Raw genomic sequence first — 19,442 nt, 5'->3', positions numbered from 1 at the left:
CTGGTACTGGCATACATAGATGAGGAAAGAAAAAAGAAAAAGCAGCCATAGGGGAATCATGCCAAGAGCTGTAGTTTCACTATCCAGCATCATGGAAAAAGGACCTGCAAAATCTTCTCTAACTTGGTTGCTTATCACAATAATAATTAACACACAGAAGCCTGTACCCCAGATTTCCTCTGGGAAAAAAGTCTCCAAAGACAAAATCCTGACAAGTTATCACTGTTCAAAATGAAATTCTTGTTAATCTGTACCAAATTATGCAACCAAAAAAAAGGCCAGGACAACACCACTTCTCCCCAGCTCATAAAGGGCAGAAGAGTATTATCACAATGACTTGGGCTGTAAGGGACCTTAGGGCCATCTAGTTCCAATGCTCTGTCATGGGCAGGGACACCTTCCACTAAATTAGGTGGCCAACAGCCCTGCTCAACCTGGCCTTAAACATTTCCAGGAATGTGGCATCCACAGCTTCTCTGGGCAACCTGTTCCAGTGCCCCACTTCCCTCACAGTACAGAATTTCTTCTCAATATCTAATCTAACCTACTCCACCAGTTTGAAGCTACTCCCCCTTCTCTTATCACTACATGACCTTGTAAAAAGTCCCTCCCCATCTCTTCTAGCACAACCAAAAACCTTGCTACAGTAGACAAGCTGCTGGATCTCTCAGATATACACATTTTAAACACAGCTGTCAATCTTCCCTCAGCAGCTAATTTAACTAAATAACTATTCTGCTGGAGGGAGATAAGTAAACCTTGATGAGAAATTTGTAACAGATACTTAAATATTGCCAGACAGCAAAACAACATGCAGAAAGCCCTTATGACATTCCTTGAAGACTGTGGTTTCACAGCCCATCAAGATAAAGTAGCAGATTACTAATTCTGAAAGGGACTAGTTCTCCTGCTTCAACTCTGAATTTTTAGTGATCTGAAACACCTCAAACAGGTCTTTGTGGAGTGTTGGTCTGCTATGGAATACAGGGCATAAGATCTCATCCTAAACAGGAATAAGAAAATGTGAAATTATTTTCCTTTTGATAACAGAAAGGTAAAAAGGATGAGCTCCTCATATCTTCTTCACTTTACATATTATATGTATATAATGAAATACACCTATCTATATAGCTATACATTTAACCATGTATATATAATTAAAATACTCCCAAAAGTTGGTACCTTTAGCCACCAAAGAAAAAACAATGACATTTGCTACTGGTATACCACACTAGTCAGTACATTAAATATAACTGTAAAAGACTGGAGTATTTCAAAAAGTATTACAAACAACCCCTAAATTCATGAAAGTGTTAACAGCATCATTGCTTCACCAAGACTAACATTAGCAGACCTAAAACCCCACCCTTAATGTAATATTATAAAGATAGTTCCATGTAAGAAGTCATAGACAGCTAATAAAAAAGTATCTCACAGCAGTAACTTTTTATACAGTCATCTGATCCTTTTAAAATTAGGTAACCAAGAATCTTTTTTATACAGGAAGAGGACTTCTATACGGATAATAATGTGCACAGAATAATGTCCTTGGGACAACTGGTTATGGGATCAGAACACAAACAGTTTCTCCTATATCCTTTCATTGCAAAGAAGGATGAGAGAAGAAATCATAGGAAGATCAAGCAGAATATAATACCTGGCTCTATAACTGGTGTCATCAGCAGAATTTTGGGTTTCTTGATCCATGATTGGTTTATGTGACACCATGGGCTGCTGGCAACAGACGGGGTATACCTGTCTCAAAGAGGGGAAAGGATTTCTGCATGGTATTATCACAGCTCATTGTAGGAGCTTTAAAGTAATTTAAAGGGATCAGGCATGGTAGAAATAAGCTTGGGGACACTGTCAGTATTTAAGGGCCAGTGTGCTGTGAGGTCTGTCAGCTGGCCCTCTCAGTGGAGGTAGGGGATTGAGATCTATGTTGCAGCAAAGACAAGAGTTACTGATGTCCCAGAAACAACAGAAGTGTTTGAAAACTGTCACAAACCTCCAAAAAAAGGTGGCAGAAGTAATTGTCTAGCTGAAGTGCATCTACACCAATGCATGCAGGATAGGCCACAAACAGGAGGAGCTGGAAGCCATTGTGCAGCTGGAAAACTATGGCATAGCTATCACCATGGAAGGACGGTGCAACAACTCAAGTGCTACAATGGCTGGCTATAAACCCTTCACAAGGGATAAGCAGGGATAGAGAGATGGTGGGGCAGCCAGTATGTTAGGGACTGTTTTGGTTGTCTAGAGTTGAATGATGGTGATTTTGGGGTTAAATGTTTATGGGGCAGTAATCAAGGTAATAGGTCAAAAAGGCAGAAACCCAGGTGGCAGTTAGCTATAGACCACCCAAACAGGAAAAACAGATTAATTATTCTATAAGCAGCTGGGAGAAGTCTCATAATCATTAGCCCTTTTTCTCATGGGGACTTCAATTTCACAGATGTCTGCTGGGAATACTGTACAGCAAAGAGAAACCGTCGAGGAGGTTCCTGGAGTGGCAGAAGATACCAATGGTGTCAGGAAGCTGAATGAACCCATTGGGGGGCCCCCACTGGATCTTCTGTTTGTGATCTGAGGACTGGTGGATGCTGGGGTGATTTGAGGCTGGCTGCAGCTCAGGAATCACAAAATGATGGAGTTTCTAATTCTTGGAAAAGTAGGAAGGGTCAGCAGAGCTGCCAATTCCAGAGGGCAGATTTTGGCCTGTTTAGGAGATCGTTCAACACAGTACTTTGGGAGGCTAGCCTCACATCCAAGAAGGAAATCCTAAAGACACAGCCAGCAGGCTATCCCCATGTGCCAAAAGACAAGGCAGAGAAGATGAGTGACCTGGCTAAAGAAGGAGCTTGGCTGGAATTCAGGATGAAAAGGAGAGTTTACGACCTTTGAAAGACAATGCAGGCAGCTCTGCATTTAAGTTATGGACAGAGAAAACTAGATGGGCCAAAACACAACTAGAACTTGATCTTGCTACTGTCATAGAAGACAAGAAAATGTATACATAAACACATTAGCAATAAGAGGAGAAAGAGGAGAGCTGAGGAGAACCTCCATCCTTTACTGGATGCAGAGGAAACATAGTAGGAAATTATATGGAAAGGCTCAGATATTGTCTTCTTCATTTCAGTTTCTACTAGTGAGACCAGTTCTTCTCCAGGTAACAAGGTCTCTGAGTGAAAAGAAAGGAATAGGGAGCAGAATGAAGGCCTCATATCATTCTCTACAACTCCCTGAAAGGAGACTGTAGTGACATGGGGGTCAGTCTCTGGTCCCAGCAACAAGTGACAAGACAAGAGGAAGGGCCTCAAGTTGCAGCACTGGGCTACGTTTAGTGGCAGAGTTACCACACAGTTAAAAGGTGTGTAGATATGGGACTTATAGACACAGTTTAGTAGTGGACATGGCAGTGTTAACAGCTGGACTTGATGATCTTGGAGAGCTTTTCCAACCTAAACTATTCTATGACTCCATATGTTGCTATGTTTCCTATGTGAATAATATTTTTTCTATATATAATATTATAAAATAAATATCTATGACTATAATTACATTTTGTATAATAAATATATATGTGCAGGTTTTTGTCAGCATGTGAAGGTGGGAGGGATTTTCTCTAGTAGATCCCATCAGGAAGCAAAACATGGAGGCAGAGAAACACAAGAGGACTCTGCAATGATAAAATCAAGGCTGAATAACACACTATTATCAAGTATCTAATTCTTATACTTCTCTGTCCAGATTTAAGCTCACAGAAATACTACTGCTGCATTACTGTGGAGACCTACTACACTATTACTCTTTTTATGAACCTCACAGACGTCAGAGAGCTTTAAAAACTGAAAGACAGAACAAACAGAAAAGCCAAAATCACCTGTGGCCACTAGCCTCTTAGTAAACTGAAAGAATTCTTGTTAAAGCAAGAATTAAACACCTTGGTCTTGCTTTAAACCTTTCTTCCCCTTGAGAAGAGCTTTATAATGTAGCTGAACCAGTTGAAGTGCAGGCTGCTGCTCAGAGGCACTCCCTCTTCCCCCTTTCTCCTCTTTTTCTGGGATGTCCTGTGCTGACAACTGTCTGATCCCACAGTGAACTACCTGAGATTCATAAACCACCACATAACTATTACTCAACATGTAATTATAGAATTTCATCAGTTCAACCTAGCAAGCCTGAAAGGATGCAGCAAGATAATCATGCTGCTTCACAGGCAGCAAAGGTCCCCCAGTAATCCTTCTGCTGTGCTGCCATCAATACCAGCCAAGCAAGACATCGTGCCAGTATTGATGCACACACAATCCTGCTTCAAATCACTCACCCAACTGAAAGCTAAATCTGGATTTTGTTTTCTTCCACTTCAGACTGTCTTCTGCCAAATTAGAGTTCAGGCATCTTACAGGCATCTTATGGAAGGCTGCACAAAGCTCCAGAGTATGTTCAAGAAGGCTCTGAATGTGCTGCCAAGATCACAGGAGAAGAGCAGGAATAGGGTCTCCCTCCACCTCATGCTTCAGCAGGATTCCAGAAGGGCTGAGCTGACCATAGATTTGGGTTAGGCCCCTAAAAACTGTTCCACAACCAACTCCACATCACAGTTTTCCCTCACAGCACTCACTCCCTTAGAGGTTGCTCCTTATCTGCCACAAAAAGCTAACTTCAGTTAATCAGTAACAGAAAACAATGCCAGTGTTCAAAAGTGGCTCTTGCAGTAATACTTCAGGCATATCCCTCTTCGACCTTTCTTGACTGAAAGGAAGACATCAGCTTATAGAAATATGCTAGTGCCAGGCACCCTTGCTCAGCTGCTGGCCTGGGTCAAACCATTGCACCCAACAGTCACTGCTCTCAGAGAGGCATTCTTTCCCATCCTCCACTTTTGTCACTGCTCACATCCAATTCAACAGCCACACGGACACATGACAAGTCAACCCACCCACTCACCAGCCTCATAGCTACACAACCTTCAGATCCAACAAGAGGGATAAGCAGAAACAGGCAGCTGTGGACAACAAGAAAAGGACTTAAGGGGAAACCCTAATGTAATTAAAAACATTTAACAAGTCAGTTGGCCTGGATAAAATGTTCAGAGACAGGGGGAAGTATAGGAGTCTGAAAGAAAAACATGGCAGGTATGATTCAGATACGCAGTTTGTAGCAGAGACTTCTTGTGACTGTCTGCCAGCAGAAAAACAGTCATAGGTTTGTGCATGCCTGCAAAACCACTGAAAACAAAAAAGCAAACCCGCCTTTTGCATGCTAGGGGTTTATGTTGAAAAGCATGTTACAGTTGAGCTTCATCACATGCCAGTTGAGTGTACAAGGCAAATAAAACACTTCATTCAATTCCAATGCATATTTTCTCCTGTCCTACACATAACCTCCACAGACAAAAAGAAAGGGATCTTACAAAGTAATGCACTGAAATCACAATAGGTAGTGGAGAGGAAGAGAAATTAGAAAAATAAAAGTTAAGCTAAAAGAAACTCCAAACTTTAAACAAAAAAAAAAACAAAAAAAAAAACAAAGGGTCAAATTATAGGCCTTGAACTGGAATTGATCAAGAACAAACCAGATTGTGACCACTGTTATTTTTCAGAAGGTGAGTGTTCTCAAAAACCAAGTACCAATTTGCTTTTTCAATTTTGGAGTCATTCAATCAGTGGCTAAGAATAAGGACAAAAATCATTAAATATAGAACAGCTGAAGTCCTATCTAGTGCTATTTGCCATTTCAAATTTAAAAACTCCATGCACTACTGAAATTCTTTAACCAGGATTTTCCAAGTATTACCATTAAGTCACATTCAGTACCTGCAACCCACAACTTGATACAGTCTTTTCTAAAACGGGGGAATTGAAAATGCTTTCAAACCTGTTTAACAGTTTCAAGTAGAAAAAACCCTGACGTTATCTTTTAGAAGTAAGAAAGAGCAAACACTAGAGACCTCAGCTTAAAGCCAGCAAACACACTTCCTCCCCAGCTCCCCTCCCACTCCCTCTGGATAAAGGGAGAAACAAACAGCCATACAATAGGCTGTGCCTGAACCTGAAGCAGTAGGAACCCTTTTACTGACCAAATCTTTGATAGTTCACAATTCAGCAAGTTGAATGGAGTTAACAAAGACATAGCAAGATGCCTACAACACATCCATTACTGCATCATGCTAAACATTAAAATAAACACACTGTTTTTCCTTGTAGTCTATCTACAGTCTGCCATCAAAATAGCAGTTTATTCCCTGATTCTGCTTTCCCACACCCTCAGGCCACTTGTGGCTATAAAACAGGCAGCACCACAAAATAAATTGGACCAGCCTGCTGATCAAACAGGGAACTACCCCACAGAAAAAACTCGCTTGCTGATCTGAGTCACCACATAGCCGCACGCTCACTAAAAGCAGATTAGAATGGCAGAAATGTTTAGAAAAGTATAACAGAAGGAAGGGATTTGTATTATCCCCTGGTGCATCAAATAAAGATTTACTAAGGCATAGAAACAGAAATGTTTTTGGAAACCCTTGCAACAAGTACAGCGCAAGTTTAGAGAACTGCTGCATCCAACACAATTCATGTTTTGTTTATGAAAGTATCTCCAGGGGATGGCCATAACTCTGGGCCAGAAAAACCAACCACAGGAGACAGCTTTTAGTACAGGATCAACCCATCAATGTTTGGGAGCTTCTAAAACACAAAGCTTTAGAAAAATTTTGAGACTACTCTATTTGGTTTTCTGACTTGTATTTTGAAAATCTGTTAAGATTAAACTAGCTCAGCCTCAATTATTTCATAAGGCACAAGTTTAAATGACAACATGATTTGCTAAACATTACATAATGTGCATCCTACAGACCCCAGGCTGCTCCTTTTGTGCAGCTTTTTCCAGTTTCTTCTCCCTCAAAACTTCCAAAACAATTAACTGCCAGTAGCAGAATTATGTTAAGGGCTCACCAGAAACTATATTAACAACCATACTGCAGGGTACCATGCCAACATTTTTTCTTTATTTCCAGTGTATGACAGTCTGATTTTTATGTCATTAACTCAGCAGCAAGTGTTTCCAGAGTACAAAACAGCACACTGCTGAAAAAGACACTAAAACACCAATTCACACAAGTTTGAACACACAGTCTGGGACCACATTACCCACAGCTGGGATAATAAAAAAGCGGTACATCTTGTCTGTACTACACAATTGTCAGTGAGAGGGTGACTGCCCTCGTGCTGCAAATACCTTGGAAAGATTGAATAAGTCTCCCGTATGAAACATCAGAAACTAAAGGAAGCAATTACATAAAAACAAAAACGCTTTGAAAGAAAATTTAAGCTAAAATAACACTTCTACACTCAACATGTTTGACTGCATTTCAGAAGGGTAATTTTTTTTTTTACATTTCTGACAGTACAAACCAGAAAAACTAACTTCACAAATTTTATCTGTCTTATGTCTACAAAAACACCACAATACTTGGTTTGTACTGCCAAAAAATTTACTGCCCTTACCACTACACAATCTGCACAAAAGAATCTTCTCAGAAATGTAGGCACAAAACATATGTATTATCTCTTAAAAATGTTTAAAAGGAAGTGTGAAGTAACAATTTTGAACTCAATTTTGATCCAATTTTTAACTCCAAGTATTTAAATATAAAACATCGGATATTTGCTCTGTAACAGCCCAGTACATGAACCAATACCTCGTTTTCATCAGCTTGAATATTTTAACAATGTATGCATATGACCAGACAAGTGACACTTCTGCTTCATAAAATAAGGTGCAGCATACTACCCATTATTAAACCAAAGCAGCAGTCATCTGGAAAATCACTACAACACGGGCAAATTGAATCAAGATCAAGGCAAGTGCTTAACAAGAATAGGACAGCTGCAAACATCAAAGTGAATGGTTAACTTCATTTACAGATACCTCGTCATGGACTAAATCCAAGATGAGCCCTATCAACAGAGGGGGAAGAAAACAAAATAATCTTTAGTTTATAAAGTGGTATTTCTAAGACTGGAACTCAAGTGGTCAAAACCTGACCAGATCAGCTACCAGTACAAATGAGCAAAGATAGGTTGTTAGTTATCCTGATACTTTAATGTAAAAAGACTGGTCTAGAAGCACCAGGCGTTCAAAAAACTGTCATGAGAAATAAAACAATTCCTCAGGAAAGTAGCACTGGCAAGAAAGTCCTAATCTTTTATTTAGCACATTGCATCCCATCAGCTTTCTATCTTACAAGTTTATACTTGTAAGAAAGTTTTTTACCTTAGTTGTCCAAAGGATAGTATAAGACTTTCTTTATACATGCTGAAACTGAAATAATTTGATTCAGGGTATGAATTCACCCAAAGTACTTATGAGATGATATAGTCTTCAATATGTACCTCACCACCTACTATTAAAAGTAATGTATACAAGAAAATGCAAAACAAGTCACCTTGCAATTAGCAAAATGAAATTTTTTTTAGTCTATAGGAAAACATCTCTCACAATAAAGTAATCAATAATTTATTTTAAACAGTAGTATTCAGTAAAATGTAAAACCAATATTAAATGTGTCAAAATTATGGTATTTTATTTCAGTTAAAAAGCAATTTAAAAATCCTAATGAATTGTGACACCACTATTTACCATTACACCATTCTCAGGGCGTGATGGACAGAAATACTGAAGGGTGCTCTAGTAAACCAGTAAAACTAGTTATATGCTCAGCATGTCATAGAGCAGCTAGAACAGAATTTTTAGACTCCAATTTTTAGAGTAATTTATCATCTATCATTCTACTCATCCACCTTAATCAACATTTGTTCTTTAATGGAAACAGTTCATGTAAAATATCAACTTCTTTAAAATCTATGTATCCTGATAAAAGCTGACCAAAAGACATTTTTCCCCATCCCACTATTCAGCTTTTTCCACTCCAGCTCACATAAAAAGCGGGACTTTTTTTGCCCTATAAGAGCTCCACTAACCCAACCCATTTAATTTCCATATTACATACTCCAAATCTTAGAGCCTTCTATCTTCCCCTTCCACACAAACCACTCCAAGAGATGTGACAAGTGGGCTTTAAAATCAAAATGCATCTATTGTACTATCTACCCTCTTCTCAATGTAAGTACACCATCCACCACTGCCATGATTCCTTTCCTTTAAATGAACACTAGACAGTCTTTAGGCTTACGTTTCTTGCATTCTAGTAAATCATTCAGGGCCACTAATACCTTAATGTTTACCCCAAATAGTCTGTCTCATCCTCTTGACTCCCCTATTAAAGAATTGGCCTGCCTTAATTGCCTTCCACATTACTGGTTTTCTCCCACACTGTTACCATTCTCAGATTTCTGGTCCTACACTGTTTTGCTTTCCCCATTTTTCAAGCCTGTAATACAGAAACTCATCCAACCACAATCTTAGTGTATAAAAAAAACACCTCCTGTTTTTTTAAAATATTACTTCCCCTAAGGATTGTCTAAATTTAAGCCTTATGATTACATGGTATCAGGTAAATTTCAGCTTGTTTAAAACAAGCAACACACAACACTTACAGCTCCACACAACCTTTCTTAGTTTATTGCTCTGTAATGGTCCAAACAGCTGCCTCAGTGTCATCTTTCACACAAAAAAAAAAAAAAAAAAAAAAAATCACCATTTAGCAGAGGTTGGTAGGCACCTCTGGAGGTCAGCTACTCCAAATGCCTGGCTCAAAGTGGGGTAACTAGACTAGGTTGCTAAGGACCACCCAGTTTTTCCTGTCTCCAAGGACAGAGCTTCCACAAACTCTCCAGAATGCCTGTTTCAACATTCAGCCAGGAGTGTCCTCTCTACTTTAAAATTACAGTCTTTCGCTTGAATTTGTCCTCGTTGCTTTTCATCTTGTCACACAGCACCACTGAGATGAGTCCTGGACCTCACACCCTTCACCCCCCCAAATAATCAGGTACTCACACACATTAACGGGATCCCTCCAAGCCTTCTCCAGGCAGATTTCCAGCTCTCAGTGCCTTCCTGAGTGAAGGATGCAGCAGTCCCACCATCATCCCTGTAGCACTAAGCCAGACTTGCTCCAGCATACCCATGACTCATACTGTGAGAGACCAAAACTGTGCTCTGCACTCCAGGCAGCATTTCTGGTGCTGTGTAGAACAGAAGGATCACTTTCCTCAACCTGCTAACAGTGCAGCAATGGCTTTCTCCACCAAAAGAATGTCACTGCTCACAAACTGATGTTTGGTAGGCTGATTGGCACAAATCAGCAATCCCATGTCCTTCTCTGCCAAGCTGTTTTCAAGCCTCTCAGTGCCTAGCCTGTGCTGATGCATAGAGTTATTTCTGCCAGGTGCAGGACATCGCATTTTCCCAGTTTGAGCTTCATAAGCTTCCTGTCAGAGCATTGCTCCAGCCAGTCTGGGTCTCTCTGAACTCATCTGGTGTATTAGCCACTCTCTCCAGTTCTGTACCATCAGCAAACTTGGCAGGTCATTAATGATGACAAATGGCCCCAGCAATCATTCACACCTGATCATTTTGTGCATCTCAAACTTAACATTCCTTCAATAGTTTCCATCTTCTATCATAAGCTATTATTACCGTATCAATGCAACATGTATACTATGCAAACTATGAAAATTTGTTTCCGCTTCAAGCAAGAGGTGAAACTTAACCTAAAACTGGTATTTCCCACCTAAAGCACTTCACTTTCCTTCAGTGTTGAAAAAAATGGCTTTCACCTCTAAGTTGTTAGAGATTGTCCCACTCTGCCCTGCACTGGTACAGCTTCCCCTCAAGTCCTGTGTGCAGTTTTGGGCACAATACAAAAAAAACCCATATAAAGCTATTAAAGATCATCCAAAGGAGGGCAACGAAGAAGATGAAGGGTCTGGAGGGGAAGCCGTGTGAGGAGTGGCTGAGGTCACTTGGTCTGTTCAGGCTGGAGAAGAGGAGACTGAGGGCAGACCTCACTGCAGTTACAGCTTCCTTGTGAGGGGAAGATGAGGGGCAGGCACTGATCTCTTCTTGTGGTGACCAGTGACAAGACCTGAGGAAATGGCATGAAGGTCAAGGAAGGTTTAGGCTGGATATTAGAAAAAGAATCCTCTGCAAGGACATGGTCAAAGCACTGAGTCTGCCGGAGCTAAAGAAGTGCTTGCACAACACTCTCAGGCATGTAGCTGTGACTCTCAAAGCTGGTCCTGCAGAAGAAGAGCTAAATTTCTATGATCTTTGTGGGTCCCTTCCAGCTCAGGATATTCTGTTTATTCTGACTTCTGTGTTTCCATACCCTATGAATTTCTTGTGTTCGTCCCCAGTAACTGTACTTGACTTCCAATCTTTGCATTGCTATCTCTCAGATTTGGCTTGCTACAATGTTGTTATCCACTTGCTGAAAACCCATACAACATGAAGTTTTATGGATGTAACACTTGCTGCAAACACCTTGGGACTTCTGTATAAAGTAGGGCTCATCATCAATGCACAGATTATGGGAGATAAGGGTTCTCAGGGAAAAATCAGGAAGATGAAATGTCATCTGATATCAAACATAAGCCTCAGATAACTTTCCAACTTTTTCTGCCTCTCCAATGTCCCAGTTTATGGTCAAACACTTAAGTATGTCATTTTGCTTGCTTTTAACCCTCAAAGAATTTTTGTAAAAAGACACTGCTAATCAGATCATGAATTTGCTTCATTCCCTGTTTCATACATACAAGATCACAGACAACAATCTGCTTGTTGTTAGAGTCACCAACACTCTGCATCATCCTTGTCATCAGCTACATAAATGGAAAAACTATGTACCTTGAGGAAGATAACCTGCATAAGACATTTAAGCGCAAGTTGCTCAAGTTGATTAAAATTTCATTTAAGTCACATACCCAAAAAGAGAAACGGCATTCTGCGTGTGCTAGACATATTCCAGCCACTTCCCGGAGAAGTTCCAGTACAATCACACTTTGCAGTTTTCCAAGTTTGGTTACCATCAGGAGGCAAGGGTACCTCTCACCAGCTACCAGGAGTAGCTGGATTATCTCCATCAGAGTCTATCGAAGTGTTCGTTCACTTATGCCTGGTAACACTTGATAGTAACAGGAGAGTTCTCTAAACACTGCCTTTTAAATTAGATTTACACTACAACTTACCTAGCTCCTATCTGCAACAAGATGTGTCTGCAGCAGTTCCACAAATCAAAGAAAATGCAACTTGATCATGGCTAATTGTGTAACTAGCGCTGCTCTTAACAGCTATCTCACCCAGTCTATTGCCAGACAATGGAAAATACAAGAAAGTTTAAAAAAGGAGACAGTCCCAGCAACACACAAAAAGTTGAAAGTGAGATGACAATGAGAAGCTAAGAGATTAGAGGATAAACCTTGACACAAATTACAGACTAAGCAGCAAGAGATGGTCAAAGAGTAAAAAGAAAGGGTTGACAAGACAAACAGGGCGAAGAGAACCAAATTATTTTTTTCTTAAGAACTAAGTATCACAATTACTATGCAATGAGGAATTATTAACCAAAGTATTTTAACTTCACATTAAAAAAAGCAGCAGTTAAACATCAGCAATGTGGAGGTTTTTGCTTAGGTTTGGAAGCCATGTTTAAGCCTTTCAATGTTGCAGAAGTACCTCAGGAAACTTGATCTTTATGCATCTGTGCAAACTGAATTTCCTCCTAGTGTCCATACACACAATAAGGCTATTAATTACTTTTAGTTACGACTGGGTTTTTTATTATCTGTATATGTTTCTGAAAAGTCTTGATGTTCACTCAGCAGACAAGGCCTGTTACACCCAAAATGCCACATAAATGCAGAATTCATTATTTCTCCATTGACTACTGTAACTAAAAGCTTTTTAAAATAATTTGTCTAAAACCAGCAGTATGTTTATCAATTAAGTGTCATGCACTACCCTTCCCGCTTACACCTACAAACCAAGAAAATGAGCAACCTCAATATCAACTGACTGTGGCTGCCTAAAAGTGATTTCCATTAAGTGCTGTAATTAGAATTGCCACTGACATGTGGGACAAGAACAATGAAGACTCAAAGCCAGAGCATGACTTCACATTAGTTCAGGTTTTTTTACCAGATAAATAAAGACAAAAAGATAGATAGCTTTAGAGAGTTGACAAACATGTAACATCTTTAATATATTAGTGAGGACCCAGACAATGGGATCAAGTACACAGTATGTTCACAATGATACTAAAGAGGCCAGAGTGTTGATTTGCTGGAGGGCAGGAAGACTCTGGAGAGGGATCTGGATCAATAGGCCAGGATCAATTGTGAGGTGGTGTTCCACCAAGGTGGGAATAGTGGGGGGTATGAGTGAGCTGCTGTGGGTGCTTAATTTCTACTGGGCTTAAGGCACGGCAGTGATTCAATAAGGTGAACTGCTGGGTCGTGCTCAGGAGTCAGACAGCCCCATGCAGGGCTACATGCTGAGGGCAGAGTAGCTGGAAAGTTGCCCAGCAGAAAGGGTCTGGGAGGTCCTGATCAACACCGGCCTGCACATGAGCCAGACACGTGTCCAGGAGGCCAAGAAAACCAATGGAATCCTGGCTTATATCAGAAATAGTGTGGTCAGCAGGACCAGGGCAGTGACTGTCCCTCTTGGCACCAGTGAGGCCACACCTTGTACCCTGTTCAGTTTGGGGCCTCCCACAAGGAAGACACTGAGGTGCTGGAGCTTGTCTAGAGACAGGCAACAAAGCCAAAGAAGGGTCTAGAAAGTAACACCAGCAATCATCATTTATCTGGAGCCCTTTGCCCCTAAATACTCTCCAGCATTCAAAGCACATACCACTGATCACCTCCTTCACCTTCCCTTCACAGGATTACCTTGCTTGCTGGAGCAGGCCATTCCTCCATGTGCAGCTCCATCAGACAACCTCCCAGCCATCCTCCCTCACACAGGCAATGCTAACAAGCAGCTCAGGCTCCAAAAGCACAGTGCCCTCTCCAGCCATCGGCTACATCCCATCACCTACTGTTTCCCAGCACCACCAGAGACGCTGCAAGGACAATTGCTTGGGATGGTGTCCCCCACTTCATTATTTTCACTTCAGAGGGCAGCTGTGTGGTCACAGTATGGGAAGCTGTGGTCCTTTTTCCTCAGACCTGCCAAATCACTGTAACCAGGGCAGCTCCCCCACAACTGCCTGTGAACCCAGAACAGTTCGCAGTTTGGTCACCTCAGTGCTACCAGCCGCTCACTTCCAACCACGGGACACTCTTTTGCTGAACTGAACTCTAAATATCCCCACTGCCATCAGCCCATTACTCTGTCAAAGACAGCTCCTGACTCTGGCCCTACTGAGATGGCAATTCCAGAGCCCTGCAGGAAGCAGACCAGAGGCCTCAGAGGCTGAGACTGGATCACCCCAGTTCTTACCCACTCCATCCACAACTGACAAGTTTTCCACCTGTTAACACACAATTTATACATGCACTTGTAATGCTCATTAGCAAAAAACACAACTCCTTCCAGATTTCACACCACTGCAAATACTCTAGATGCAGGCCATACCAGGTCCAGCTGCTGCTTGCATTCCCCACCAATTACTGCCACAGGCAAAACTGCCTCAACTCAGACAATTCAATTTAAACTACTGGCAATCATCAGGCAACTAATTATCAATTTGGGTATTGAGGAAAAAAAGACAACCTAACTTTTAGGGAAGTACCTTTTGTCCTTCTTCCCCAAGCTCTGCTTCAGTAAGAAACATTTCCCCCTCACCCTTCTATCTGAACTGCTCATTTGCATGGTTCCTTACTCTCAGTCCCTCCCCAGACCTCCAGCAAGATGACACACCAGGCAAGGGTCAGCACATAATGGTTTTTCTTCCATACCTTACTTCTTACTCATTTTCTTCCACCGCTGGTTTTTCTTAAACTGTTACTCTGCTCTAGCAGGTGTGACTGCTCACGAGTGACTGCTGTACAGGTTGCAATCCCTTTGGCAGAGTCTGTGCCTCAATTTGGGCCTGCCACAGGCTCCAATCTCCTCAGGGGAGAGTCAACCATGGGGCTGCAGCCCCTCAAGGCATCTCTACAGTTACAGTCCTTTCAGGAGTGCCTTACCTGCAGCCCACAGTGCACTCAGAAGTATCCCTGCTCCAGTAGTGCCTCCACAGGAGGCAGTCCCATTGAGGGCATAGCTCCTGTGGCACTGTCTGCCCAAAAGTGTACTCTTCCCTCTAGCTCTTCCCTGTTCTTTCTTCTCACATCTCTTAGCATGTCTCATACTTCTGCCTCTTGTTCATCCTCTTGCACATCTTCCCCATTTATGTCTCCTGCCCACTTCAGTTGTCACTTATTTGTAAAAGCAGTTCTAAGCAGTAGCACCACACATGCCCACTTGACAGGTTGAGATTTAAGCATGCAATGGACCGTTTTATCATCTTTAAAGCTGACCAAAATCAGACATGCCCAAAGCAGTCTCTTTGCCCACAAAGCGCCCTTTCTGCTCCCCAGTGAAACCCTGCCATTTGGTTATATACCATATATATACCATACAGGTATTTTTCAAGAAAGAAGTTAATTATCCAAGTGAATATAAGATCTAAGGATAACTGAACAACAGTAGAAGAAAATAAAACTAATTAGCGCTTATTAGTGACTTCACATTTAAAAAAAAAAAAACACCCCCCCCAAAAAAACCAAACAAAAAACCAACAACAAAACCACAAAAGGAAAAAAAAAAAAAAAGAAGCAGAAGCAAATCTTTGGTATCCATAAGTTCAATTCAGAAAGCGTGGATTGCATGAGTGAAGAGTGAAGCGGATTGAGAACTGGCTGAACAGCAGATCCCAGATTCACAATCAGTGGCACAGGCTCTGGTTGGAGACTTGTCACTCATGATGACCCCCAAGGTCCATAGTGGGCCCAGTCTTGTTTAATTTACCCATCAATGAGTTGGATGAAGGGCAGAGGCCTCCTCAGCAATTTCAGTGACAACACAAAGCTGGGAGCAGTGGCGATAGCCCAGAGGGCTGTGCAGCCCTTCAGAGGGACCTCAGCAGCCTGGAGAGATGGGCACAGAGGAACCTGCTGAAATTCAGCCAAGGCAAGCGCAGGGTCCTGCAGCTGGGGAGGAACAGCCCCTGGCACCAGCACAGCCTGGGGGTGACCTGCTGGGAAGCAGCTCTGTGGAGAAGGAGCTGGGGGTCCTGGTGGGCAACAAGCTCTCCATGAGGCAGCAGTGCCCTGGTGGCCAGGAATGCTAGTGACATCCTGGGCTGCATCATGAAGAGCAGTGCCAGCAGGCTGAGGCAGGTGACCCTGCCCCTCTACTCAGCCCTGGAGAGGCCTCACCTGGAATGCTGGGCTCCTCAGTACAAGAGACAACAGAGAGTGTCCAGCAGAGAACGCTGAAGATGATTAAGGGACTGGAGCATTCCTCATATAAGGAAAGGCTGAGGGAGCAGGGGCTTTCAATGTTGAAAATAGATGACTGAAAGGGGACCCAATCAGTGTCTATGAGTATCTGAAGGGAGCGTGCCAAGAGGATGGAGCCAGGCCCTTCTCAGCGGTACCAAGCAATAGGACAAAAGGCAGAAACTAGTGCACAGGAAGTTCCACCTATTAGAAAGGGCTTCTTTATTGTGCAAGTGACTGAGCACTGGAACAGGCTGCCCAGAGAGTTTGTGGAGTCTCCCCCACTGGAGATATTCAGGAATCATCTGGACACAGTCCTGTGCTATGTGCTTTAGGATTAACAGATCATCCACTGTGGTCTTTTCCAACCTCACCCATTCTGTGAGCTTTGCTTTCAGTACGGGCTGAGGCTTATCACAGGTACCTATCAGATGCAGTAGAGCAGCAAGAAAGGAGAACAGATAAGCACAAAGAAAGCAAACTGAAATTCAGGTATTTTCTAATCCTAGTAGTGATGCAAGAATGGCCTTTTACTTAAGAGAGCAAAACAACTATCTACAAAGAGATGCATTCTTAATCTTTTCCCTACATACCTATAGAAAATTCCTCTGCCAGGTTCTATCTGCTTTGTCAGTCCCTAAAATGCAAACACTGCTCACAAACTCTAAAGGCATTTTCAGTTGGACTTATCCAAGAAGGATCTGACTCACTACATATACTTGTTTTACTAGCACTATCATTATTTCTCAATACAGAAAAGAAGTGTGCTTATGGCTGGCACAGAGTACTGTGCTCTTTCAGTTGTTGCACCGTACAGCCTTTGCAGTCAAACATCACACATTTTTTAAGTCCTGTGCACCCTGGTCACCCACTACCACAGGGAAAGGACACTTTACAAGTGTATACCAGAACACAACAAACACTAAGCCTTCCCCAGCAGCACTGAGGGCTACGGAGCAAAGATCACCGCACAGACCAAGAGGCAGAAAACCAGAGGACGAAGACCGAAGACCGACGGCAGGGACACAGGCGTGCCCTAAGCACGGCCAGCCCGAGCCCTGCGTCTCTCGGCAGGGTCTGCGGGGACCACACCGCAGGCAGGCAGGCGGGTGCCCGGCTGACACCCAGGGCAGGGGAGCCGCCAGCCCGGGGCGGAGGCGGCGCGGGGGACGGGGCCCGCTCCCCGGGCGCGATGGCCGGTGGGTGACGGAACAACGCCAGCGCCATCCCCCCGCACCCCAGCGCTTACGTGTAGATGATGGACATGAAGTGCATGAGCCAAAGCACGACGAACAGGATGAGCCCGAAGATGGCGAGTCCCTCCGAGGCTAGGGCCAGCACCGCCATCCCCGGGGGGCGCGGCGGCCCAGGCAGGAGCCGGCGGCGGAGCGGAGCGAGGCGGGGGCGCGGGCGGCCCGGGGGCGGCGGTTGCTGCGGGCGGGCTCTGGGGCGGCTCCGGGGGCGCCGCTGCTGCTCCGCACCGGCCTGCGCGCGGCAGCCACTAGCGCACCGAGAGCCGCCGCCGCCGCCGCCTTTCTGTCAGCGCAGGAGGCGGGGCGGGCGGGCACATCCGTTACCGGCCCGGCCCCCGCCCGCTGCCGCCGCCTGACCTTGGGTCCGTCCCCCTCGGGCCGCCGGCGAAGGGCGGCGGTGCCTCGCCCCGCCCGCTCCGGCCGCCGGGGAGGGGTGCGGGCGCGGCGAAGGCGCTGGTTCCGTATCGTCCAACTTCGGTGTTGGCCGCTGAGGAGACGGTGGCCCTTTGTGCACAGAGCCGGGGATCGGGGGCAGACGGATATTGTCGGTGTTGCCGAGCATCTCTGAGCAGAGGCTGTGGGAGCTGGAGCTGTTCAGTCTGGAAAAGACAAGACTGAGAGGGGATCTCATTAATGGATATAAATATCTCAAAAGGGAGTGCCGACACCAAGGTGCCAGAGTCTTTTCAGCGAGGCCCAGTGACAGGACAGGGAACAGTGGCCATAAATTAAATCAGAAGTTTCACCAAGAAGTTCATCTCAATGTGAGAAAGAACTTCTTTACACGGGTAGAGCACTGGAACAGGCTATGCGAGGAGGTCATGGAGTCTCCTTGTCCCAAGACATTCTAAACCCACCTCCACTTGTTCCTGGTTCACCTGTTCTAGGTGACCCTTGGTGACTTGGCAGAAGCGTTGGACGGGATGATCTCCAGAGGTGTTTTCCAACACAAACTGCTCTCTGATTCTGAGATCTAGTACAGGGGGGCTGATACAGGGCTGTATGGCCTTTGTTATTTTTCTTTATTGCTTTTGAGTCCAAACACTTTCTTGGTGATGTTGAATGCTGCAGGACGGGATTGCTATTTCTAGCATAGGTGTGCACCTGTGAGTGGCTGGCAGCGCTGAACTCTGTGAGTCAGAGCAGCTGCTCCAAGGACTGGGGCAATTCATCAGTCATACCGCCATCTGTGGAACCTAAGCAGGGCTAATGAAACCTGTGACTACTAGCCTTGGCTACGTTTGAGTTAGCATCCAGTTAATGAAAGAGTCAGTTGCTCATTCCTAATCCTCTGAGCCAGCTATTCTTGCCTTTATTTCATTACTGTGTTAATGGCAATTACTATTACTGTGATGTGGCTCCATTTCTGAGGGGGTTCATATGCAGAAACCACCCAACACTTCTGCTTTCTTTTACAGTTCAGCATTTTTGATCTGGGGTCAGAAATATAAATTTATCTCTTTTTTTTCTTTTTTTTTCTTTTTTTTGCTTATTGTGTAATAGGCAAACATGCATTGCATTAGCTGTTTTAAATTTAACTCCATTAATCTGGGGTATGCTGTGGGAAGATAAAATGACTTGACTGGCTGTTCCTTGACTATACCGAGCTTGCCAGAATAAGTATAGCCTTACATAAGACACTATGTTTACCTGTACATGAGAAGATATACTTTTTCTCAGGAGTCTTCACCAATAACACAAGCTGAACATTGCAAAATGTATGTATATTCTCTATTTTTTTTCCCTCCACAGCTTTCTCTTACTAATGTAGGTTCAGGAGTGTTCATAAATT

The 19,442-nt window shown here is 43.4% G+C and overlaps 1 protein-coding gene across 1 annotated transcript in view; it reads right to left on the bottom strand.

Annotated features, from left to right (window-relative positions):
* Positions 1 to 18,246, bottom strand: part of UGCG (UDP-glucose ceramide glucosyltransferase) — a 34,110-nt gene extending 15,864 nt beyond the window's left edge. Inside the window, exon 1 of the mRNA XM_005493385.4 lies at positions 17,647 to 18,246. Within this exon, the coding sequence (XP_005493442.1) occupies positions 17,647 to 17,744 (98 nt within the window). The 5' untranslated portion in view covers positions 17,745 to 18,246. The remainder of the gene's footprint in view (positions 1 to 17,646) is intronic.
* Positions 18,247 to 19,442: the final 1,196 nt, after the last annotated feature.

This window comes from Zonotrichia albicollis, chromosome Z, assembly GCF_047830755.1.
Source record: "Zonotrichia albicollis isolate bZonAlb1 chromosome Z, bZonAlb1.hap1, whole genome shotgun sequence".
Classification (NCBI taxonomy): Eukaryota; Metazoa; Chordata; class Aves; order Passeriformes; family Passerellidae; genus Zonotrichia; species Zonotrichia albicollis.
Note: the sequence above shows the minus strand (reverse complement) of the source record. Positions and strands in the feature narration are given on the sequence as shown.